Source organism: Apis florea, unplaced genomic scaffold (assembly GCF_048593485.1).
Source record: "Apis florea isolate Af1SG1 unplaced genomic scaffold, ASM4859348v1 contig_2291_pilon, whole genome shotgun sequence".
Lineage (NCBI taxonomy): Eukaryota > Metazoa > Arthropoda > Insecta > Hymenoptera > Apidae > Apis > Apis florea.
In genome coordinates, this window is record NW_028256553.1 from 886,411 (window position 1) to 913,964 (window position 27,554).

At 29.2% G+C, this 27,554-nt stretch overlaps 2 protein-coding genes and 2 long non-coding RNA genes across 20 annotated transcripts in view; 2 read left to right on the plus strand and 2 right to left on the minus strand.

The window, feature by feature from the left end:
* The first annotated feature begins 515 nt into the window (after nt 1-515).
* Nucleotides 516-18,075, plus strand: Gfat2 (glucosamine-fructose-6-phosphate aminotransferase 2). Of its 4 annotated transcripts, XM_086903306.1 has the most exons (16): nt 516-717; nt 944-1,170; nt 10,085-10,192; nt 10,358-10,447; nt 11,022-11,165; nt 11,246-11,412; nt 11,695-11,836; nt 12,988-13,011; nt 13,838-13,858; nt 14,869-15,026; nt 15,136-15,375; nt 15,449-15,647; nt 15,722-15,966; nt 16,045-16,200; nt 16,282-16,410; nt 16,491-18,075. In XM_086903306.1, the coding sequence occupies exons 2-16, from the start codon at nt 1,164-1,166 to the stop codon at nt 16,734-16,736; spliced, it is 2,076 nt and encodes a 691-aa protein (XP_086759432.1). In that variant the 5' UTR covers nt 516-717; nt 944-1,163; the 3' UTR covers nt 16,737-18,075. The 4 variants fall into 4 exon arrangements, with proteins under 4 accessions (XP_086759432.1, XP_086759431.1, XP_086759433.1 ...); XM_086903305.1 differs by having other exon boundaries at nt 516-1,170; XM_086903307.1 differs by lacking the exon at nt 12,988-13,011.
* The window catches only part of LOC147658284 (uncharacterized), a 43,449-nt gene continuing 29,071 nt past the window's right edge, over nt 13,177-27,554 (minus strand). Inside the window, exon 3 of the long non-coding RNA XR_015290728.1 lies at nt 13,177-14,234. This is a non-coding gene — a long non-coding RNA (uncharacterized LOC147658284). The remainder of the gene's footprint in view (nt 14,235-27,554) is intronic.
* CaMKII (Calcium/calmodulin-dependent protein kinase II) overlaps nt 18,339-27,554 on the plus strand; it is a 131,356-nt gene continuing 122,140 nt past the window's right edge. For all 14 annotated transcript variants that reach the window (XM_086903314.1, XM_086903336.1, XM_086903320.1 and 11 more), the window contains exon 1: nt 18,339-19,288. In XM_086903314.1, coding sequence (XP_086759440.1) covers nt 19,224-19,288 — 65 coding nt within the window. In that variant the 5' untranslated portion in view covers nt 18,339-19,223. The remainder of the gene's footprint in view (nt 19,289-27,554) is intronic.
* Nucleotides 21,910-23,388, minus strand: LOC147658285 (uncharacterized). Its single transcript, XR_015290729.1, has 2 exons — nt 23,043-23,388; nt 21,910-22,824 (listed from the first exon to the last, which is right to left on the minus strand). It is a non-coding gene; the product is annotated as an uncharacterized LOC147658285 (long non-coding RNA).

A 27,554-nucleotide genomic window follows, 5' to 3' on the forward strand; every position in this document is an offset into this window, starting at 1 on the left:
TTTTTTTTATTATATATACCTGAGAGTCAAAAGAAAATTGTCAAAAATGTTTAGAATAATAAAGAATAAATATCACAAAAAATTTATTCAACGATTTAATTCTAAAAGAACTAATTATATTTTAATATAATAAAATAATATTTAACACAAAATTATTCATCAAATCAATCATCGAATATATAGGCGAGTTTTCTATTAACAATTATTACAGCATAATATTTGGCACAATATTCCAATTATTACGTATGCAACTCAGACTCATTAAATTATAAGGCGCGAATAGAAATATCCAATCAAATGTGATTATTGAAAATTTTAGTAAGTAAGTAATTGTGAACAACATTTTACATAAAATTTTACATAAAATTCATTTTTGTATTTAATTGGTTTTTACATACCATTATATATATTAAGATCGATATATATATATATTTAATAATAAAAATAAAAGCTTTAAAAATTTTAAAAGCGTGATATCTAAATTATCGATAGGTAAAATTATTGACAGGTAGCGCACTCTACCTTGTGCTTTTACAGTGTGAATAAGAACTAAGTCAACAAGATTCCAAACATTTCACTTTTTCACCATTTCTATGAATATTAATGTGTTTCATCTTTCAAATTTATTTATCATTTTTTGCAATTGAATAAGGAAAATCAAGCAAAGAAAGCGATCCTAATAATTCATTTATTTATGGATTGTGAGTGACATTTACGGTGTGTGTTTTGTGATATTGTTACAAATAGTTTTACCAATATATCTCATTATTACGATCTCCAATGTTTTTGCATTATTTGTATTTACACAGTGTTTATCTATGTGTTAACTAAAAAATCCATAAATAAATTTTCTGTTGCATTGTCAATTTGTTAAAATTCTTCATATGATACGATACGTCAACGTGCAAATGATGTGCCCACTGTCAATGGTTCGGCGTGACAGAATTACACACACATATGAATCAACTATCTATAGGTGCAATTGTATCCACACCCATATGAAATCTCATATCATAAGAGGCAGCAGCACGCTGTAGTGTAGCTCAGATTGTGCTTCACAGTAGTTCAGAACATTACGGAGGTAGCTAGTGACATTCTGATTGCTTTCTACTTGTGTCCAATCTTATTAACTTACGTGGCGGGTACCCAACAATACATACAACATGTGCGGTGAGTAAATAATGATTACTTGATATCAACTTGAGCTTCTCGTTCTATCATATTTTTTGTTAGAATCGACGATATCGATGGATTGTTTGATTGAAAAATTTTTATGACGAAAATATACATTCATATAAACCAAATAAAAAGTGTTGACAGATTATTTAGGTACAATATAATATTTTGTTCTATATAAATGTGCCACCGGTATGATTCTTCCGCCACGTTAGTCAAGTCAACATCTGGCATCTCCAATACTTAATTTGCTGATCTAAACATTGTTCACAAATAGAGAATGGATATTTAAAAGTCTGATTATTATGTAAAATTGGATTTATTAATGTGTTAATATCAATCACATAATGAATCTGAGCATTTATAGGGATTTCGCATGTTTTAGATTTTTCATTTCATAAAAGGAAGAGATGAATGTAGAATAATTTTACTTTTTTAATTTTAATTTTTTACAAAAAGATTTTATCAAAATAAAAAATTTTTCAAATGTTATTTCTTTAAAGTTAATTTTGAAATTAATTATTATTATGAAATTAATAACAATTGATATAAATTAATAATTATTTATTATATTAAATATATATTAAATCTATTACATAAATTGTAAAAATTATTTTAATGAAAATTTTTTACATAATTTATCACAATATTTGCATAATGTATTAATTTACTTAAGTCTATTATTAAGATCAATGGAATTTGCATTAATGTTATTTACAAAGTCGGTATGAAATTTTGCTTTCGATAAGAGGAAATTGGAGATTCGAGAGAACGTAATTGAACAGAAATAAAATAGATAATTATATTAGAATATCTTAGAATCTAATAATGATTAAGAATAATTATTATTATAGTCAATAAAGTAATAGTTTAAAAAAATTTGGAATAACAATAAATAAAATATTATACAGTAAACGGACATATAAACGTCCTATATCAATGAACAAATATATGAATTTTAATAGTTTCCGATAAGCATTTTGAAAATCTACGTTGCATTGGTATTCACTTCGATGAAGGAAATTAACGGTTCATATTTTTTCTTTGTGATAATCCTCTCTTTCTCTCTTGGAAATTACAATATTTATTTATTTTCTTTTGGTAAATTTATCTTAAAAAAAAACATTATTTATAAAAGCAAATGATTTACAGATTACAGAAAACGAAAATATAATATTAATTATAATATTAAGATATTAATATTAAATATCAATAAACATTATTCTTTTATCATTCAAATCGTAGCGAAAGTCAATTTCTCTATTTGTTACAAAGAAAAGGAATTCGTTGTGTACGTAAGACTTTTTTTTAAAAATCATTAAACAATATTCAGTCATAAATTAATTAAAACGAAATATTAATTAAACAAAGACAAACAATTTTTTTAATCCTTACCGATTGAGCAAAATAATTATTATATTTGGAATGAATATTATTTTTAAGATCAATATTTATAACTAAATTAATAATATTAATAATATTAATAATAGTTTTCAATCATAATATCTCTGATATATAATCTCGATTTTTTTTTTAATATTCTTAATTTTTTATATTATTATTTAAATCGCAGGATTTCTCATATAAAATAATGCAACCACAATCAATGAAAATTTATGTTCTTTTGTATTTATAGATTATTGTTTTATAGTTAGAACTATTTTATTACGAAGGTTTAATTTAATTAACAAGCCCGCTCGAATATCTTGAATAGAAACTTTCTTTTAATTCTATCTATAGCTAAGTGAATAAAATCTTGTTTAGCTTTAATTAAGTTTTATACTGTTAATTGATATTGTATTTGGTAAATTCGAATGTATTTTCCAGATATACTCTTCCATTTTCATTTTTCCCTCGAATAATCGAATCGTAATTGTGGCCAACGACCCAGATATTTACGTTTTGATGCTTAATATTTAATGAATGCCAGGAATTTTGCTTGTCAAAGTTTTGATGAAATTATCAAAGAATGATTAAAAAAAACATTTTTCAGATAATAGTCGTATAATTGCCATATTAAATATTTTCGAAAGGAGAAAGGAGAAAAATATTTTCGATTAAATATTCCGACGAATAGTAAAAGATGAGTTAACTTTTTTGAATCGTTATATTGAGATTATGTCGAAATAAAGACTAAGAAACTAGAGAGTTGCTGCAAAAAGAGAAAGATTCTTCTCAATTATGGAATTACGAAATCGGTTGATTACATCGACATTTTGTTGGTACATATAAATTTAATTATTGATATAGAATGTAGAAAATTTTACGATTAATCCTAATTAATTTATGAATTTATAGAATTTAATAATTCTTTTTTTTTTTTTTTTATAGAATTGTTATATCTGCAAAAAATTATTAGAACTTAATTTCTAAATTATAAAATTCCATACAGATTTCTAGCGTCATAAATTTTATGAAAACTAACTTTTGATTCATTTATCTAAAACTTTCACGAAATTTTATATAAACTAGAAAATATAATAAAAAAATGAAATAAATAAGTATTCATTTCATTTTATTATCTATGCAGTTGGTTAGAAAATGCGCGTTTCAAAACTGCATTCCATCAAATTACGGAAGCATGTAGACTCGGCATTACATTCTCGCAGGTAACAGGACTATAATAGGGTGTTGCAACGAGACAACGTGATTCAATGAAACATTTGTGTCCACAATCAAGCTTCTCAAAGTTCATCGAAAGTTTATCGGAACAAAATAGCAGTCCATGTTTCCATGTGTGTTATATATCCTTTCATGATTTTGTCAACACTCATAGTATCTTACAATAGAATCGAATTGAACTTTAGTATCGATATGCCTGCCTCGAACTACGAGTGAAAGTTACCTGGTGGCGAATCTGACGCCGACGAGAGAGGGTGCAGCGTTTTACAGGATAGTTACATGTGACATTTAGACGATGGCCTCGTGTTGTATGCTATATGATACGCGTACACGTATACATTACACTAAAAAAAATTAGCATTTAAATGCATATCAAATGAAGATAAATTTTATCAAGATTAATTTTGTTGTAATCATTGAAACAGTAATAAAAATTTTATTTTAATAAAAACACTATTTTATCTATATTTATCAGATATCTCAAAAACAATCAACAATTAATTATAATTTTAAATTATAATTTAAAATTTAGAAATGCAAACAATATAAATGATTTATAATAATATGATAATGATTAGTAGTAATAATTTACTAATGTATTAAAATATAATGATATTTTTTATAAAAATAAACGATCATTATCATTTTTGATTATTTATATATAAAATAGCGAAAATATAAATGAGACGAATAATAATATACTTTGACTAAAAATTAGAATTTTAAAATCTTATATGATATATATAGAAGCCAAATTGATTATTTTTATCAAGATATTATTGTATTTTTATATACAACTTCTCAACAATTCTCTTTTCTTTGATCTTTTACGATTTGAAGGAAAAGATTTCTCTATTAATTATATCTACATTTGTTCTACTGCTTTGTAATAAGATTTGAATAATTATTATAATTATTTTATTAGTTGTTTTAATCTGAATTACTTTTGATATAATTTGGATATGTATTCAAGATAACGTAATAAACCTGGTTAATCCAATCCAATTCAAGGCCGTGGTCTTATTATAAAACGATCATCAGGAACTGGTACATTTTCAACTCTTGATTACCTTGGCTCTACTTAAATGTTACTTGAACTTCAAACATTTATTTTGTCGATTTAAATATTATTACAAATCGACAGAAAATAATTTCTTTCAACAATGCATATAATATATTGATGCATTTGATTCGTCGATAATCTTTAAAACAATAAAATCGAAAATTACGTACGTATCTTTTTAAATTGAACGATTCATAATTTTTTAAAAATATTGTATACTTGCAAACAGCCATGTTTCTGTATATCTTCGAGTACATAGGACACCAGTTTACCTTTACCTTTCTCACGAAATTCAAACTCATAGCCTCGCTACAAGGGAGAACCTGATTTTTGTTTACGTCCATGGAATCCTAAGTAGAGAATTTGTTCGGCCCACGACGAAAATAACTCGTTCAACCGCGTAGGAATTTGTTCATGATTCATCTTTTTACTTTGGTTTTCCTTTCACCAATTTGTCACTTGTTTTTTTTCGATTTGATTTGGTAAATATATACATTCCAAACGAATTGACATTTCAAATCTTTCATTTCTTTAAGTGATTTTAACTTTTAGTTCAAAAACAAATTTCTTTTTATTCATTTATAAATTTTTATTCCATTAAGTTAGTACTTTCTATTTTGTTAAGCATTATTTTTCTATAAGCATCAAAATAACATAAAACTTTAATTCATTGAAACCATAATTAAACAAAATTAGTTATAAGATTTATTATCGATTAAAAAGTGCTGTAAATAAATTTTTTCTAATCGAAATAAGAAACAATAAACGATAAAATCCATATCTATCTAGAATATTTGTTAACTTTCGTTATATTTATGAATATTTAATAGCGTGTTTTAAGATTTGGAAATATATATATATATATATATATATATCTATTAAAGCCAAATTTATCCACATTTTTTCTCAAATTAAAAATTTGATGTACTATTTACTTTTTACGATATCTTCCATTACAAAATTTAAAGTAAGATGAATAGAAAATGAAACAAACTACGTTCCAATTGTGGTCGCAACGAAAGAAGGAAAGAGTTAGGAAAGAGTTATATAAATTACATATATCACATATCAGAAGAATCATATACGATTCAAGGTCTAAAGGAAGGAAATCAATTATATGAGATACATTTCTGTATATATGTACCGTTAGCATTTCTCGTCGATTTCTTGAATTAATCGAATCATTTTATGTCAATAAGTTACAATTATATTGTAATTATTCGTTCTATATTCCAATTATTCGATTTCATGAACATTAGATGTATTATAATAAATTTTCAGATTTATTCAAATTGAATCGTTATTTGATAAACAATTAAATTATTTTAAAGAAGGAAATCAATTGAATTTGATTGATAATTGGAAAGTAATATTGATTCCTGACTTTATTAAGATAAATGATTTTAAGTTATTAGTGTAATTCAAAATATATTCAAAATCATTATCTATTTTTTTAATATTTTCTTTTTCTTTTAATAAATTAAAATATAAATTATCATTTAATAAAGAAATGTTATTTAATAATGAAAAATATTTAATAAATCTTTTTTTTAAACTTTTCTTACTTTATTAAAGTTATAAATTATTAATGTTTCTTTATTCCGAAATGTAAATGATTTACCAAATTTGATCAAATTTCCAACTATAAAATAATATTTAGAGAAAGAACGATAAAACTATTGATATGCATAGATTCTGCATAAATCTGGGAATATCTTAAAAAAGGAATATCTAAAAAATGTAATTATTAGAAGACTATATATATAACAATTTTATAATATTTATATAAAATTTAAATAATTGAAAAACTAGCTACAATTGAATAATATACTAACTGTATAAATTATAATAAATTGACTTATTTCTAAGTTTACTTTTCCAATTAGTGCAACATATCGAAAACATATCAATATCTGTAAGGAAAAAAATCATGTCAATACCTATATAATAGGAAGTAAGTACTCGAATAAACTCGATTATTATCAATTTCTTATCTATGAAGTATATAATTTAAAAACTAGAATTCTAAAAACGATTATTCAATAATTCACTTATCTTATATTGTATTATACCTGTATTAAAAAATAATAATAAAATAAAAAAATATAATCATATCATAAAATGATTCAATATCAATTATGATGATTTAATAAATTTTAAATGCACAAATTAAATAACAATTTAAGTTATATATTATTAAAATTACATTATTATTAGCACATTGAGATTTTTAATTACCTCAGAATAATTAATAATCTTCGCAAAATTGTTGAAAATATAATACAACTTTCTTTTCAACATCTAATTATATATAGTATATAGTTAAAAAGATAGATATTTAGAAACATAGAAATTTGAAAAATCTCATTGTATAATTGCATTCCAGAAATTCCTGAAAAAAAAAAACGTTATTGTCGTATATGGATTAACTAATTAAGATTTTATATCTTTCATGGATTTACTAATATTTTGAATTAAAAATATTAAAAAATCGGGATTAAAGCTTGATCAAGCTTGATCAATAGGGAATTACTTCTCTAGATAAATGGAATCAAACTTATCTTTTAGATTTAAAATCTAAAAGAAAATTTTTATTTTTCCTTTTTTTCCTTTTTGCAGATCATTTTTAGGATGTTTCTCTATCAGAAACTTATCGACGATTACAGTAAAGCGCAATCTAATCGTGACGTGATCGTTCGATCGTCTATTGTCGGGTCGGCACGAAATCAAATTACATTTACGCGCCGATGCACTGCTCGCGATTGTTTCGCTTTTCGTAAGTTTCTCCCCGGTGACAGTTCCTCGATCGGTGATCTTTTTTCTTCGTACTTATTCATCGTATCTTCTTTAGTGGCGATGGGTGGTAGGTTCAGCGATTCAATTATCTTATATCTCATTACAATGTATATTACTCGAGTGCACTAAAGATACAGTTATTTATTCTTATTTATCGTTATCAAGAGATGTTTGATACTTAAAACAAAGGAAAGAAAAGAAATTAAGGAAAAAAAATTATGAATTATTAGCACTCGATTACAATTGATAGAATTGGAAATTTTATTTTCGAAGATAAAGCAAATCAATTGTTAAGTTAAGCTACTATAATAACGAGACGTATATAGAATTTTTATTAATTCGTAAATTTCATTACGATACACGATTTCTTATGAATTTCACTATAATCTGTTTCGCGATTATCACTGGAAACATAAAAATAATACGCATTATTTTATATCAATTCATATAAAAGAAAGTTATAAAATAATCTATGTTACACTTGATTGTTGAAGTGCATTCAATTTTTTCTTAAAATATTCTCGAAAATATTCTTAATACGTTTAGTGATTAAATTTATATATATATAAAATCTACTTAAATTCAAATATTTAAAACTTAAAATAAATACTTCATTTATAAAAGTTTTAAGCAGTCAAAATTTAAATGAGTTGATTGAATTAGTTACCTTTTTCAACTTCTTTCTCTTTCTTTTCTTTCTTTTTTTTATTCTTCTATAAATATATATTATAATATTTTATAACTTATTTTTATTGTAAAGAGATTTAATTTGTAAATTAAAAGATTAATTCGCATCCTAAATTCAATTTTATATCGTATGACAATTAGAATTCAAGATATATGTTGAAAACGTATTAAGCTTAAAGCTGTGGCGAAATCGTGATAGATATTCTATTTCAGTTCTTTTTTTAGTTTTAACGTATTATGCTATGATTTTTTAGATAAATTTTTTCTAAAACAAATTCATAAAAACAAATAATATAAAATCTAATAATAATAATAATATAAAATATAAAAACAAATTATTACTTTAAATTGTCTAATTAATCTAATATAATTCTAATATAATTAAGAAAATATTTTAATGCAAATAATTTTATTTCTTATTTCGAATACTATTCGTGCAAGACTGTTTTCATTCACTATGATTCTATCGAAACTGAGTTATGAAAATCGATTATCGCATAGATCGCACAGTTTGCTTTTCTAATCGAAGCAACGCCATCTTTTCAAACTCGATACTCTAAATTCGCGCTTTAAGACTTGCGCATGCGTGATTAATTATCGATAGTAATCGAATCATCGTCCGATAAAATCATGTGTAACTTTTTAACGTAACTTTATACAACGTATTGTGTATTATCGATGAAAAATCGATTTAATACATAAGTGCATATTTCTGTGATGTTTTTTATTCTCAGATTTTCGTTTTTTAGAAAAAAGCATAGGATGAGTAGACAAGAGGTGCGTTATTGCAGAACGCATGAGACATTCTAACAAGCATTTCGTTCGATCTCACGTATATGTGAGCTTTCCCTTTCACTTATGTGCATGTATGGCGAATTATACCTGTTTTCATGCACACATCTCTTTTCTCTGTGTTGGTTTGTTCACGGGCGACGACTTTTTGCATTTTTGTAATGGCATATAGAGGATTTCAAACACGAACTCTCGTATCGATGCGAATACACTATAATACTTATTCAAAGCAGGATGATTGGAATTTTGAGTCGATTCGAAAGTTTCGTAGTTTAACTCAATAAAATATTGAAAAAAATAGGAAAAAATGTGAAATTTCTTTTATTTGAATCAAGCAGAAAATCTATTGCAATGATTGAATAGTGTTAAAGCTACCCTGAGTAGTAGAAGAATTGATTATTTTTCATGTGCTTTATCTCTATTAACTAGTATTCTACATAAGTTTTATATTTTGCTTATATTTTGTAATGATATGTTAGATATAACGTATAATATGTTTGATAGATATATTTTTCTGAATTATTCATATTTTTTGCATTGCTTTCAAATATGTTATAATAAGTGAATGTTACATTTTTAAAAAGGAACTGTTTATAAAATTATTATTTATATTGAAGACAATACATTTGTTGCTTAATTATAATTAAAATAGTTAAATAAAAATTAAAGTATAGTTAAACAAATTTCAGAAATCTTGTATCTAGGTGATTTAAAAGAAGTTCATTGGATATAATTTGGAAAAAATTATATCCAATGAATAAAAAAATCATTAATTTCAATTGATGATCATGAATATTCAATATCTCTAATAAAAAAAAAAAATAAAAACGAAAATACTGAAATCTTAAAAAAAATTGATTATTTAAAGTATACAAAAAGATTTTCTAATATGATACAAATTTATCGGATGAAATGAATTATAAAGATATCATATCTTTTTTTTTCTAGGAATATTCGCGTATATCAATTATTTGACACCAAAGAGCAGAAAGGAAATTCTCGAGTTCCTGGTTGGTGGTTTAAAGAGATTGGAATATCGAGGCTATGATTCAGCAGGTATGAATCAATTATTGATATTATATCGATATTTTCAAATAATACGAGGAAAAATTGAAGAAATCCGATTTTAAATTCGAATATTCTGTTTCTGAGAATAGAAAACTAAGAAATATTCGATAAAACTGTTCGATACTGTTCTATGCAAATTTTATATTCTTCCAGGTGTTGCACTTGACAGCGCCGATGGCAAGGATACCTCGATTATTAAAAAGCAAGGAAAGGTCAAGGCTCTCGAAGAAGAGATCTTTTGTAGTGAGTACACGTTATTATTTCTTACTTTATTTATATTATTTATAATTCGATAATATATTTTATTATAATGAATAATGAAAATCTAAAAAATAAATTAAAATAAATTGAGAAATCTTATTTTTCTTGAAGAAAATTAAAAAAATACAAAAAATTAAAGTATTGTGCCTTCAAATCAAGAGAATATATTTCGAGAACAAGTAATCGTGCAAGTATTCGCATGATTAAAGTGTGTAAGATACAATTATGAGAGATAGTAAAATTCTAAGCAAATTGATGAAGACAATTTATAAAATTTCTTCGCAAAACCTTCGCTCTATTAATGAGCGGTTAAAAAAGATTGTCTAATATAGAAGTTTCTGCATTTATAGTAATTCAGTTCATCAAGATATTATAAGTATTATAAAAATTATATTCAATAAAATAAAATTCTTCGTGAAAATTGTTGTTCACACTCGGTGAATTCAAATTATTTTATAATATTTTTGAATTCAGTTTCTTTATTCATCCTATGAGAGATCATATTTGAGGAAATAAGGAAAGATAAAATTGATTAAAATTCATTATTTTTTTACAGATTCTAATATTGATTTCGACTCAAAGATTCATAGTCACGTTGGTATTGCACATACTCGTTGGGCGACTCATGGTGTCCCATCGGAAGTGAATTCGCATCCTCAAAGATCAGACAGTGATCATGCTTTTGTGGTTGTACACAATGGTAAGAATATTATTTGATCTTTGGTAATTATTAGAAATTATTGTCTCCACTGTTTTGCTAAAGTCACGTTTTCTATAAAGGTATCGTGACAAACTATAAGGAAGTGAAGACATTACTCCAGCAAAGGGGTTACAGTTTCGAGAGTGAAACCGACACGGAAGTAATCGCCAAACTCATTCACCATCTCTGGGTGCAGCATCCTGGTTACTCGTTTCGCGAACTAGTCGAGCAAGTTGTTCAACAATTAGTAAGTATTGTTGCTGTAACACGCAGATTATTAATTATTATTGTTTGAACAATTGAAAATTTTATCGCAGACTATGAATTACAATTGTTTGAACTAAATTTTATGGCTTTGTATTAGGAGTAATTATTTGAACAATTGCAAATTTTATCGCTTAATACAAAATATTATAATATTGATTTTAATAATAATTATATCAGAAAGAATTTTATAAATAAGTTAGGAAAAGAATTTAATTAAAAAAAATTTATATTATTCGATTATTAAAAACAATTGAAATTTTAGGAAGGTGCATTTGCTCTATGCTTCAAGAGCAAATATTTTCCAGGCGAATGTGTGGCAACGAGAAGAGGATCACCACTTCTCGTGGGTATTAAAACAAAAACAAGATTGGCCACCGATCATGTACCCATCCTATATGGAAAAGGTAAGTTGACGGATGTATTCAAATCCACCCGCATTTTAATTGAAATATTAGCGTATTTGAAAAAGGTATAAAGATTTGGTAAATCTTAGAAAAGATCACAAGGCTATCTTTGGTCGCTCGGGCACCGAGGGCTACAATTTAAAGTGATATTGATAGCATTGGTATGAGAGGTGGAAATATATGCTTTTTTATTTTAATTTTTAAATATTTATCATATCCAAAAAAGGTGAATTAGTGATTATTTCCTTTATCAGGTTTTATTATCCCTCTTCTCTCTTCTTGAAAGGAAATTGTTATGTGATAATACTACGGTGAAAATATTCTAAAAATAACTATGGTCTCTTTATGTATCAACTCTAAGGATTAAACATGAGGTATATTAATAGCATGTCTTCAATTTAAAGCTTGTCTACTCTTTAAAGTAATTAACGCGAAGCAACACACTAAGTCGCATCATCATCATTCTTTTTTATGTTTTTCTTTAGTGTTTTCAATAGCGATATAGACTTGTGTTGAATAAAAATCTTTGTTTAATAACAACAATTAACAAATAATAAATTATACTAATGCAAAGTATTTTGTGTTTATCGCTATCTTTTATTTAAAGTATTTAACACTGAAATTGTGAAGATTAGATTTTTTTGATAGCTGCTTGAATCAAGCAATATTTTGAATTAATATTTTATTTTTGAATAATAATGAAATATCAATTATCCGATAAATTTATTTAATTAATAGATTTTCAGTTTTATCAATATTTCAAAATATCATATAATTTCAAAATCTCATTATATGGAAGAAAATTTATAGAAAATATTTAGTGTAAATCAGTGTAAAGTTATTCAAATATATTGTAATATAATTTGTAAGATATTAGTATATTCATTTTGTATTCATATGATCAATTCTTTGGATAACTGATATTTTACTGTATTACAATTATATTGAGCATATTATTATTAGATGATAGAACGTTATTCTGCAAAATAATGTTATTTACATAATATTTGTTCATTCAAGTTATATTTGTTATTTGTTTCTTTTTAAAAGTCAATGAAACAGTCGTTGCATGTACATTTATAGATACTATATAATGTTTCTTTTGCATGAACACCAATGGTTATGTTCTTCTCAACTTTTCGTCTCAACAGATGAATCTCCACGCGTAAGCAAAGGTATATACACTACTCTACACTATTCTATCTCACTTATCTCACTTTCTTTTCAACTTTGGACCTTTTATCTTTATATAATAATTTATATTGAGAAAAGATATTTTAAATCATTTATATTTTTACTACTTAACTATTGCGCAAAAGGTCCATTGTCTGAGAAATGCATGTAAACTAATTTCGCTTTTTATTTTTAATGTGTATTTTACAAAATTTTTCCGCGACATTATTTTATATACCATGATATTTACATATTTTATTTATGTTTTCATGAAATTTTTTGTAATCGAATTTATTGTTCTAACAAGAATAATATTCTCTTCCTCTTTGGTTCATTCTATACATATATTTATACACATTTCTTAATTACAGGAAATCACTATAAAAATACTTTAATTTGCTTTGAAGCATAGTAAGTGAAAAAGATCATAGTCATAAAAATTTGCAAATTACTTTGCACAACAAATAAAATTCATTTTTTTCTGCAAATCCTCGGCAGAAGCTTATGCATTGAAGCTTTGTGATTAAAAGAATATGTTTGATTGCATACAAGAATTTGTGAAAAGATATTTAATGGATGTTATTCAATGAAAATTGTTCTCTTAAATTTCTTCTAATAAACATATTATTAAATATCTTTTTTCAAATTTTCTATACAAGCTAGATTTCGTATACAATTGATTCGTACAGCGAATATAGCGCGTGCATCATGTTTTCTTATTTTATTTTCATGTCACTATATTTTGTATTGCTGTTGTTACTGCATTACTTGTTTGCTAATTATTTTGTTTTCTTTTTCGTCACCTCCCCCGCATCCAAATTTGAGCAGAAGGTGAAGCGCCCACTCAAGGTAATACTTTATAGTCATATATGTCTCTTTTTCCTTCTGCTTGCCGTCGATCCATTTATAATCACGCTTTTAAAGCAACATTCTAAGATGTTATTAGTTTCGTTAAAGCACGAACCATCTGGGATTGGATTGCTACACGTTAATCTTATGGAATTTAAGGAAATGGCATATGCCTTACCTTGCTTTTCAGTACGTATACAGAATGCATTTTTCTTATAATGTTAAAAAAAAAAGTTGCAAAAAAGAACAGAATATATCTAACACGACAATCTTCTTCGATAGATATTGTTTTCCCTCTTCTTTCTTAATTATTAATTAAATGGGTGTTTTTTTTTCTTCTCTTAGGATATCCCTTTTTTTTCTTCTTTTTAAATTACTGAAATATATCAAAACATTTCATCATTTGATTGTTTAATATCAGTCACAATAATTAATGAGTTGCATTTTATATATACATGTTAATAATTGTATTTTTCCAATCGCTTTGTTATTATAATCGCCACGGTCATGTTATGAGTTTCACCACTCTTGTTATTGTCGTTCCACGAACATTTAATTACTTAATATTAATATTGTTCGTTAATTAAAACTACATTGGATAATTAATTACATTGCTGCGACTTATATGTATTATTACTTATCGCGTTCCCGACTAATTTGGTGTGGGGCTTGTAAAAAACAAAGAAATGGCAGGATGTAATCACTTATGGATATATTTTTTAATGCTCTCTTAATTCAATTGCATCGTGCTATTTTTGGTATATCAACCACGCCTCTTATTCAAAGAGTTTAAGTTTTATATATAAATTTTGAAGTTAATCTCTAAAATTATGTTTAAGCTCGAAAACTGTACTCCATATGATATTATGGATCATTAATAATTAATTAAAAAAGATGTTTATATATCATATTGGATTCGTGAATTTATAAAGTGTTCATATGCTATAAATAATGGATATATTTGATGTGTTTCAGTAATATAGAGAAAATTAATTTCTTTTTCTTGATAGATCATCGTCCGCATGGCCGAAATACTGAACTTCCGGTGATACCACGCAGCGAGAGCACTTCTGAATTTCAACCATTGGAGGATAAAGAAGTCGAATATTTCTTTGCTTCCGATGCCAGTGCTGTGATCGAACATACAAATCGTGTTATATTTCTGGAAGTAAATAAATCTTTTTTTTTCATTAATTAATATAAATATTTTCGTTTCAATAAGTAAATTAAAGATCAATAAAAAATTATTAAATCATAATAATTTTACTCAATATCAGGATGATGACGTAGCTGCGGTGAAAGAAGGTGCTCTTAGCATTCATCGACTCCGTCGATGCATGGATGATCCTCATGCGAGAGAAATTACCACATTGAAGATGGAAATTCAACAGATCATGAAGGGTAATTATCAATATTTCATGCAGAAGGAAATCTTCGAGCAACCTGAATCAGTGGTAAACACTATGAGAGGACGTTTGAATTTCCAGGATAATTCTGTCACGTTGGGAGGTATTAAAGTAAGTTTATGACAATTTGATCTTTCTTTAATTTTTTTTTAATACAAATTAATCTAATTTGATTTACTGTTAGGATTACATTCCTGAAATCAAAAGATGTAGACGATTGATGCTTATTGGCTGTGGAACAAGCTATCATTCTGCTATTGCTACTAGACAACTTTTGGAAGAATTAACTGAATTGCCAGTTATGGTTGAATTAGCTTCCGATTTTCTAGACAGAAACACGCCAGTATTTAGAGATGATGTTTGTTTCTTCATCTCACAATCAGGTAATGAATATTATAATTCATTTATTTATTAATGAAATATGTGAAATGATATAATTTATTTTTATTATTTATAGGTGAAACGGCAGATACGCTAATGGCTTTGCGATATTGCAAAGGACGTGGAGCTTTAATAGTTGGTATTACCAATACTGTAGGCAGTAGTATTTGTCGTGAATCACATTGCGGTGTTCATATAAATGCTGGTCCTGAGATTGGTGTTGCCAGCACCAAAGCTTATACCTCTCAATTTATTTCTCTTGTAATGTTTGCTTTGGTTATGAGTGAGGACAGAATTTCTCTTGGTAACAGACGTCAACAGGTATTATTAATTTCTTAATTAATTATTTTTATGAATTTTAAATAATATAATACGTCACAATATTCTTGCATTTAATAGATTATCGAAGGATTGAAGAATTTGGATAATCTTATTCGTAAAGTTCTGAAACTTGATAGTAAAGTCAAAGAATTAGCAAAATCTTTATTCCAACATAAATCCTTGCTGATTATGGGTAGAGGATATAATTTTGCGACGTGCATGGAGGGTGCTCTGGTACGTCTAAATTTAAAACATGATATTTTTAAATTATTATTATGAACGTATTTATATTATAATTTTTTTTTTTATTTACAGAAAGTTAAGGAATTGACGTATATGCATAGTGAAGGTATCATGGCAGGCGAATTGAAGCATGGTCCTTTAGCACTTGTAGATGATTCGATGCCAGTAATAATGATCGTTATGAGAGATCCAGTTTATATAGTAAGTAGAATTTTTGGTAAATTAATTTTACTTGTGATTAATATAAAATGTTGTAATAACTATCTCATAATTTTTTTTAGAAATGCATGAATGCTCTACAACAAGTTACAGCACGAGATGGTAAACCAATTGTCATCTGCGAAGAAGGAGATAGTGAAACGAAAATGTTTGCAGACAAAGTTCTTGAAGTACCTAAGACAGTGGATTGTCTTCAAGGAATTCTTACTGTTATTCCAATGCAACTTTTATCTTTCCATATCGCAGTTCTTCGTGGATGTAATGTTGATTGTCCAAGAAATTTAGCAAAATCGGTCACAGTTGAATAAAACTTTCTTTAAGAACATCAGGGACTTATTTCAAATATTGTTATTGTTAAATTTTGAATTTGAATTACAAAAGATAACAATACAGCAAGAACAATTTTTGAAATAACATGAAATTGTTATCGATTACATTTTGATATGTTTCTAAGTACTTAATAATTATTATATATCGTATTAAAGTACGAATGAGATAAATTGTATTTATTTCTTGTATTCGTGAGCCTGTTAGAAAATATTTACGATTAGCTATTAGTCTTTATATTAATCTTATATTAAAAGACGAATATTTTTTGGTAAAATCAATGAAGACGTTCCTTACACGGAATTAAATTAATTGACTTTCCAGAAAATGATTCCAGTGCATTTAATAGTTGTATATATTTATATCAATTAATAAGAAACAAAAAAAGAGAAGAAAAAAATATAACGCTTTTCAGATTATGGATAAAATGTAATTCTATTCTTTTCTTATAATCAAGTTGAATAAGACTGCAGTAGAAAAAGAAAAATTATATCGTGAATGTATCGTTATGCTACGATGTTTACATACGATGGCTATTCTGAAAAGTGTTCATATGTGCGTATGCGGATGTGTGCATTTCATAAATTTCAATCAAGATGGAAAAAGCAAACCATAATGGATATAGAAAATTAGATGATTGAAAGAAATAATAATTTACGTATATGATAATCGTATTTTTTATATAGTAAAATATGACGTTTATCATATGCTTTGAAAAATTTCTATTTTGTACAGTATTTAAGACAGGAACAAATATGAAATTTTTTTATTTAATAATAAATACTTTGCCTTCGATTTTGCTACAAAAAATATATGAAAACAACTTATAAATAAATTTTGTTATTGATGTAGTATATCATGTTTAAATTTAAATGTTTAAATTTAAAACGTTGTAAACTTTATGGATTTTATCTATGATATATGTAGTAAAATTTTCTTGTTCTATCTCATAGCTGTAAAAAATTTCCAGTTTCTTGTTTGTTGACAAAATATAATAGAAAAATAAATGTAATTTTTATATTGATTAATTAAGGTGTTGGAAAAATAATATAATCATCTATAATTTACTTATAAAGTCATAATATCTTCTGATATATTAAGCAATGAATAAACTTTTAGAAGATACAAATATAAATATATATATATATATATATATATATATATATATATATATATATATATATATGTTATTCATATTAAATTATAATATGTGTTCAATAAAATGCACACGGATGTAAATTTTTTTAAAATATAATCACAATTAAAATGTAAATGTATTGAATAAATTGTTAAAGAAAAATAAAAAATGTTATATAAAAATTCTATATTTAATAATATTAATATAATTCTAATTTTAATATTGTCTTGGCAATATAGTTAAAATTCATATATCATATAGAAGTTTGTACGTCTTTTAATTTCTCGAGATCTATGCTCGTATCAAGTGTACATGAGTGTATCGTTCTAATTGGACGTGCGCCAAAAAGTCGATCGAAGTGATACCAAAGCTTCGTTTGGACGGCGTATGCGCCAGTAGTAAATCTCGTGTTTATGTCGGACATGCGGAATCGAGTCAGTGCGCGGTATCCCGTCTAACCAACGACGGTACGCAACTACTTTCGATTACTCGTAGAACGTAAAAGAAATCGATGTCAGTTTTATTTGTTCGATATTATAAGAAACGATCATAATTTCATCAATACGAGTTTATTTTTTGATGGATTGTATTTATCACGTGGAAATAAATATTCTTTCGGAAACTACGCTGTTGCGTACAGTCGCGCGACGATCGTTGCGTTGATGAGAGAGAGAGAGAGAGAGAGAGAGAGAAAAAATAACGGATTAGAAAGTAAATTATACCGTGAAGCGTGATCTTAAAAAGTTAGTCGCGTGATCGAGCATAATTCCAGGTGCTAAATTTAAATGTGTTGCCTCGATCCCCTTGGGTTATTTCACCTAGGTTGGCTGCGCTCGAACGGCTTGCTAGCGAAGCTCTATCGTCAGCCCTGCCAGCAGTGGTATCATTGTTGATCGTCGTTACCAGATATATACGTAGTCGTGGTCGCCATTGCCGGCGGTAGCGGCACTGTGAACATCGCCTGCGCCATCGCGAGCTACCACCACTACGCGAGTCAGTCGACAGTCTGCCGGCGAGCAGTGCGGACGCGTCGTGGAAGGATTTAGTCATCGTTGCTCGCAAGTATTTGCTGGCACGACCGCGATTTGCCCCACCGTCGGTGCCACGGTAACGCACGGCTCCCGCGGACAAAACCATTTCCCCTCTGCCCGGCCCGACGACCCTCCCTCCCGTCGGTTACCCGGTGTTCTACCAGCGCCGCGGCAGTTCCCCTCTATTGATCGAATTTGACCTGCGAAGTTTCCCCTAGCGTGTGCAGTAGTGGCGGCCGACAGTGGCTCTCGCGCTTACGTTCCTCGGTTAGTGCGGTAAATAATCGCGATACCTCGGCATGGCTACTCCGACCGCTTGCACGCGGTTTAGTGACAATTACGAGCTCAAAGAGGAACTGGGCAAGTAAGTACAAAAAAAAAAACATTCATAATATTTAAAAGTAACGAATGTGAATCGAAGATGAAGAAAGAGAGACAATGAGAATTTGGTTTAACGTTACCGCGTGTCACGTTTGCTTCGTTTCTCTACTTCGTGTATACACACTTCGTATCTTTTTGTCTTTCTTGTCTTTTCATCCTCTCTTTCTTTCTCTTACTTATATACTTTTATTTCTTAATTCATCTTGATTTTTATTCCACACGAACCTATATCGTAATACGTATTTCGCATATCGTGATGTATCTCGTGTCATTGATCAATGGTAGCGTTCGTTGTGTGATACTTAGATGAACACGCGAGTGACGATCAGTTTAGAGCGCGATTTTACTAGCAGACGACGCCGTGTTGTCGGCCATGATTATTCTCTACGTACGCAGGGTCTCTTTCTTCTTTGGCTTTTTCCTACTTCCACTGTCGTCCGTTTATCATTCTCTTTCTGCCCGTCCTTCTTTATCTCGTTATTTCATGTCCCTTGCTCGCACGCGGGAGACACCCCGTTGCATTTCGTCTATATTTAAGCACGGCCTGTCTGCTTGTGGCTCAGGCTCTATATATAAAGCGTCAGGGCGCTTGCTATCGTGCCTTGTGCCGTCGTGGTGGTCTCACCGTCGAAAACGAGGCATCCGCATCGTACGCGGATCTGTCATCAAATCAATACGATGTCGTCGCGCCGCTTTTTACCTTTATCCCCCTCCTTCGACCTCTTTCTCACACTCTTGCTCCTTTTCTCTCTTCATTTTTTTCGTGATTTCTCTTTTTTTCATTCGTTCACCTCTTTTTCTTTCTTCTCTTTCGCTTGTATGTCCTTATTCGATCGGCTGCTTTCTTTTTATTGTTCAACGATATTCTCTCGTGTTCACCTATGTAACCACGGCAGGTGGTTGCAGTCTTGTATGACGTTGTTCCTAAAAGTCACTAGATCTCGCCAGCACTTTGTTTCCTTCTCTTCGATCGTCTATTTCTATAATACGGTTTATTCGTTCGATGTTATAGCAGGGAAGTCACATTTCAATATTGTTTTTATTAATATTTATAGTTTTTAATCACTGTTCTTGAAATATGTTATTATTATTTATTAAATCATTTTTATTAAACGTTAGTTTCGATAGTTTCTTAATAAAATTTTAATTATCGGGAAATAAGTTAAAACGTCATGCGATTTTTTCTAGGTTAGGAGAGTTTTGACATTTCATAGATAGTCTCAATAGAATATCAATATCGTTCATGTCGTATCATTCGTGATCTCGAATAACCTCGACTCATAGTCACGAAATTTTCTTTGATCATGAATCGTGTAATATAGGAAAAAAGGAAATTTTCTGACCACACCCCGTATCTTTTTGGAAGAGTTTGTGGTACGGTCGATAAACATGGAGCGTAGAGCACGCGTAGAGCACGCGTTACACAATGTCACCTGCTCGATTCAATTTGGAATACTTTATTATTCTCTTTCTTCTCTTTAAATCATAATCAATCGATTATATGTATCTAAAAGTAAAAATAAATATTTTTAATTCAAATTTTCTTTAATATATATATATATATATATATATATAATTATTAAAGGTTATGGATCGTTTCATATTAAGAATGAATCTATCGATTCTTTCTCTTTTCAATTTCAATGCTATTTTCCTTCTCATCAATTTAATATTCGTTAAAATGAAAAATTTCTTGTTCAATCGAATTTTCTCGAAGCTGGTCACGTTACGAACGATTCCGTTTATCTATACAAATTGCAAGGACGATTCGTGACGAACGCGATCGCTTTCGATGGTTGTTCCTGACTCTAACACATGTTTCCAGCCACGAAAACAGAGCGAATTTAATTTGAATGGCAGCACCACGAATTCGCAATTAGAATTGGCTGATTTAGAATATTGTCCGCGTGTGTAAACACGCTCAGTCGATTTCCCATTTGTTTTCGAGTATGTGAAAATATATCATGCCATTGTATTCCGAATAATTTTCGTTCTGAAATATCGAAGCCAAAGATTTGATTTTCTAGAAATATTTTTATTGCAATCTTTTTTACTTTTGCAATTAGATGAATTATATACGGAAAAATATGTATTCAAATGTTGAATGCAATTATAGATAGAAATAGAAAACGTATTTCGTAATAGGATAACTTGTTTCTTAAATGTTTTAAATCCAACAAACACGCAGCCAAGAAGATATCCTTTTTTTTAATTATTTAAAATATCGACCATGTTAGTTTGACCAAGAAGTGCATCTCGCGAATCATCATTCGCGTGAAAAGAAAAATTCGACTTTATTAAATTTAAATATTTAAATGATGAAATACAAGTGAATGATTAAAATATGGCTGTCTTTAGTGTATATAGTGTGTATAGTAATAACATAAAATGATATTAATTTCTTAATCGTAAAATCAATTTTTATTTTGAGCTGACAGCTTTTACAGCTTTATCCCATTCAGAACTACAGAAACGGCAATCTATTTCTAGACCTTCTGCGATCCCAGTATCTCGAAACTTTTCAACTTCAACGAGATCCACGTAATTTAAAAAAGTTGATCAATTGAATCGTTCGTCAGATCGGTTTTCAAAGAACAAATCAGATTCTGTGAGAATAATTTATTTCGTCGTTATTTTTAAGAGTATATTATTATTCTTTAATTCGCATCTTGCAAAACAATCAATACACGTTTATCTTTTATAAATCACCTTCCAAGTTTCCTTTCTATGGATAAATTTTAATTTTTTTAAAGTTTTGCTTTTAATAGATATTCAAAATTTTGAAACGTACAATCTTCTTTAATCGTTTCTAATAATCGGTGCTTTCTTTTCTTCTAAATCAAACTTCGTTTTCAGAACTCTCTATTCAATAAAGATTTGAAACAACTATTATAAAATTTTCTTTCACGGAATCCCCCAGAGATCCTCACTTTCGTTTTCGTTTTAAAAAATCTGGCTTCGTTAAAGAATCGAATCTCGACATTTCGAAAAACACTTTTTCTTCCCTTCCTCTATCTAAAATCTAATTTCATACTAGAGATTAATCTCTCTGTGCGATGGAAAAATCCAATTTGCAAGCATTATCGTTCTCATTCGACTCGACGCATAACTCTACGCATTCACTTTTATAATAGAGACGCGCGCAAAACCATCTCGTCTCTGCTATTTTCGTTAATTATTCGGATATCCAACTAATTTCGGCCGTGGCCAGCGCGCAGGGAATCCGTGCACACGCGTGCGTGGCCCGGCATAATCAAAACATTTTCCTCGCCTTCGGTTTGAATAATTCAACGTTTCTTCCACGGCTGATATTGGTTCACGATTTTCGAACCATTTCAGAAAGGGAAGGACAAGAAAAAAGATATCAAACTTTTTTTCCACGACCTCCTAAGTTTTATTTCCCTTAGCAAGGGATTTTCCGTTTACTTGATTGATCCCTCCATCCTTCTTTTCAACGATGAATTTCGCCATTTTCCTTTTGTTGTGCGATGAAAGTATCCGATTAAAATAACGTTTATTCTGAAATTAGAATAATTGTTATCGTCTCAGATGATTTTATTTGGAATTGGAACAAATTTTTGAAGCAAAGTATTATTAAGAAAGTTCTATTCTTTGTTTCGCGATAGGAAAACATGTATAAATAGCTTGTTGTACAATGTTGTTCCACGTAATAAATGCGAATGATCGCCGAGACATACAATTAAGCGTTAGAATCGTATATTTTTGCGTATACTTACTTGTGTTTCGATTACAATGAATTGAGAAAACAATTCTTGATTCGATTCTCTCGACGTTTCCAATTCAGACTTTTCAATTATTGTACGTATTAACTCTTGTTAAATCATGGACAATCATCTCCAAAATTAAAAATATCTTAATAGAATCTTTTATCCTGTCGAGTGTTTTAAGATCGTCGAATGATCCGAAGTTAAGTGAGAATCTTGGAAAGCTTTGGTTTATTTTTTTCAACGTTTAAAAGGCGGGAGAGACTTGAGAATTTACGACGGTGCCCTCTCTTTCTGTCTCTCTCTTCCTCTGGTGATTTATCACGAAGGGTGTAGAAGCGTTTCTCTGTGCGTCACGCTACAACTCGAAATATATATGGTTTCGACGCGTGATAAAGTGTCGCGTGTTGAGAATTTATTAAAAAAATAGGGGGAAAGAGAGAAAGAAGAGGAAAATATGAAAAGAAACACGCGTTAACCGATTGATATACCACAATTTCGCTTTGTTTCTAATAATTGCAACATAATAAAATTCTTTGAGATTCTTTATTTATTTATTTAATAGGCATCGATTATGCGTATCTAACATTTCTTTTTATGCCAGAGACACGAGGATGTAAACTCTCTCTGTTTGAAATAAAAATACGGGTCGTCTTTTTTTTTTTATATATATAATTTGACTCCAAGCTACAACTGCAAAATAAAAAATTTTACAAAAATTGAACTACAAAGCTATAAAAATAACAATACTGGTATCTCAAAAAATCTTGATAATTATTTTTCTTATAATTCTTGCGTATAAATTATCACGAATTTGAGGATGATTGAGAATTTGATAGAGAGATTTATACAAATTTGTGTAATAGCTCTTATTGAACAAAAAATTTACAATCGTAATTTTTTGAATTATATGCATATCTCGTTAACGATTGAAACCGGGTAAAATCATTATTTCGCGAAATAATCACGTTGGAATCAGGTTATCAAGTTTAAGGAGATTTTAATGTAACGCATTGGAGATATAAGCGATAAAGTAAACAAAAGTGGAACAGATTTTCCAGTGCAAGATACGAAACCTCTTTAGACATTTTACCTGATGCGCTCCCTAGAAGATTTCCGCTTCATCTGTTATTCCTCTAAGTCTGAAACTTTCCTCCACTTTGGCGACATACTATCTGCTCTTAAGATTAGTCACACCGCATAGAAACTCGCGAATAGGAATGCATAAATATGTGTGTATTTTCTTACATTTAAATGTCGTAAATGTTCTTCATATTTTTATTAACGAAACTTAGATCTTTGTGAAAACAAGAGCAAAAATATTGTACATAGAAATAATACGTAGGAATACGTATTTTCTTACATTTCGCTGCTAATACGTTTAAGTGTTGCAGTATTTTATTTTTATTAATGAAATGCACATTTTTCTGAAAATAAGAGCAAAAATATTGCGTGCAGAATATTCATTAAAATAAAATGCGAGAAATAATTGATGTATAATCTGTAAATATTTTTTCAAATTTTAGATGAATTATTTAAAATTCTAATGATAATTTGTTTCTATACGAAACGAAGTACGAAACGAGGAATATGAAAGGCTATGGTAAAAAGTAAAATTTCTGTTGCTGCATTGCGCAATCGCTTTCTAAATAAAGATTATCAGGCCTGTGGTTGGATCACTGATTATTACGGTTATCAAGCAATAATAATTAGGCAATATATAATCAGACTATAAAAGAATAAAACGACACACGTATAAATTACAACGCAAGATCCCTGCGAATATGAGATAAAAATACAGTGTCTCGTGAAAACATTCGAACAATATTTTTAACAGAAAAATCAATCCTTACCTTAAAATTCTGATTTTAATACAAGAAGTTTGTATACGTATAGAGGGCAACAAATCTTTCTTCCAAATCTATCATTTTTTCAACATGTAATTTCACATTGCCATTTTTCTTTTGAATTTTTCACTATCCTAAGAAAAATTATCCCGCAATATAGCTCACAAAAATATATCATACTCACAAAAAAATTTCACTTCTTCCAAGTATTGACTCTCATAATATCATAAAGCCAAACGCAAAAGTTTTGAAGAAAAATAATTAGATTAATTAATTTATAACCAATTGAACATTATCTATACGAAGATGAAGCGAGACGCAAATATAAGAATACACCGCTGCGCGACGAAGATAGAGCTAAATCGCTTTTTAAATCGCTGCTCGTAACTCGACAAATAAGCCCCGCACCAACTTTTGTTCTCCATAATCGATCCTCCAAATACACGAATATATTAACACCCTGTACATATAATATACAGTATATACAACGGTATCTTTGGCTATCGATCATAAGGCGCCAGTATATCTGTTTACACGAGCACGTTTACATCGATGATACACACAGTCGGTTCGTGGCCTCGGATCACGGTTATCCCCTCCAGGGGCAAACAGACGTCCCACATTTCGGCTCTGGTATTCAGCCAGATATCACCGACGACGGCTGATTATAATTACGGACGAGGGGAGGGGAGGGCAGGGGTTGCCCGCTCGCGTGAATCGCGAAATCCTTCCCCTCGAATCCTTTCACCTCGAATCACTCTTCTCGAGAGTTCATCAATCACCGGCCTACTGCGCACCCTTCCCCTCGATCACGCGTTCCTTCTCGTTTGACGAATCGTGACGAAAGGGAGAACGAAATGAGGAAAATATTGGGGATGGAAACGTGTTTGACAGTCGTTTCGGAATAAATATGTCGTGTGTATCTAGCTTTCCGTGAAATTATCCAAGTTTTTGCTTTAGAAATTTTGGAAATTCGTCGAGGGTAGTGATTGCGCAGCAAAATGTCTTTCACTCGTCTCGACAACACGGAAAAATTTGAAATGGTTTGTGTGTTTTGAAATATCATTTCACAGAAATTATTCGTGGAAATTTGTTCGAGAAGAATAATTTGTTATTTCAAAAATAATCACTTTCTCTCCGATCCTGAAAAATTTTCCCAAGTTGTATCATCGTTGAAACGAAAGAGAATCGTAATGTGCGAAGAAATATCTATCCAAAACTTACAAGATTTTATTATTAAAATATAATATTATTTATATTGGTCGTCAAAGATTCTTTTCTTCTGAATGACGAGCGATGCTTTTAATTGAACCGATCGAGTGTAGTATTTTTCATTATTAATCGTGTGGTCAGATGGTAAAAGTTCAGGATGAAACACTCTCTCGTAATCCGTAACTGAACGGACAACAAAATCCTTTTAATCGACGCGTGAACAACTTTTATAAAATTCCATTTGAGAGAGAGAGGATCGAATCAAACTTTTTTTTCAAATATAATTCCATTTCGAGATATTTCCTCGCGCGAAAGGCTTACCTGAAACATTGAAAAATAAATTAATAATTGGATGTTTACGAATATGATTTAAAAAAAAGAAAAGAAAAAGGAGCTAGAACATAGATTCTTTCTTTCCACGCCGATTTTTACGATAAACGCATAAACATCCTTGGTTTGTCATAAATAAAATTAGCAGAGAATTGGGAATTTAATTGGGAAATTTTCCAAATTTTATTCGCAAAGTTCCATCGAAAACGGAATTTCCACGAAACATTCACGATCAAGAATTTTCAATTTCAATCCATCGATTCGTTAATTGAAATTCGTATCACATTACCTGCCTAGAAGTATATCGCGTAGATAAAAGTTTTTCCAACAGAAGTGTTTACATCGCTGTGTAACGATTATGTATATATACATAATATTTGTATTTCAATAATACCTATTCTATAAACACCAAATCCGTTTCCCAAAATCCTAACATTTATTATCGGCGAATAGCATTCGAAGCGTACGCGCGTAGCCGTATTCAACCGACTCGATATCGATAGACTTCTGGTATTACGAGCAAACCGATTCATATGTTAGTTTTGGCAACTGTCTACGCCGACATTAAGACCGTGGGTAAATATTAGCTCTATCGAGAACCACCAATGGAAATGCCAATCCTCGTACGACCACGTTTTCACTTTTTCTCGGTTCCCTCCTTCGCGATTCCCTCCCCTCCCTTTCGCCTGAACGATCGTTTTCAAGGGGATGATCGTTCGATCGATTCGGTTTTTCTGGGGACGATCCAGCAAACGCGATTACGACGAAATTCGTGAAACGAATTTCCTCCAACTTCCATTATGTACCTTGAATCTTCTTTCTCTCAACATCTTTGTTACAAACTACGGTACCATTGTGTACAAAGTCGAGGGGGAGGGGAGGGGGGAGGGGGGCGGAGAGGTGGATAGAGCCGAGGATAATTGGCTAAATCTTGTTTAACCTTTTTTTTTTTTTTTTTCCCGATCTAAACTTTTAAACGACCAGACGATTCTTCTTCTTCTTCTTCTTCTTCTTCTTCTTCTTTTTTTTTTTAATCGTGCTGGAAAATATCAATATTTGTCATGGTCTGGAATAATGGAGAATTCTTTAGTTATTTTATGATTGAAAAATTGAACACGTTCGATATTTTTTTCTT

Bases quoted from the DNA above. Each gene is read 5' to 3' on its own strand.
- Gfat2 (XM_086903305.1), top strand. The intron at 15,376-15,448 runs GTAAGTTTATGA...ATTTACTGTTAG, and splicing joins TCACGTTGGGAGGTATTAAA to GATTACATTCCTGAAATCAA. The intron at 16,411-16,490 runs GTAAGTAGAATT...AATTTTTTTTAG, and splicing joins TGAGAGATCCAGTTTATATA to AAATGCATGAATGCTCTACA.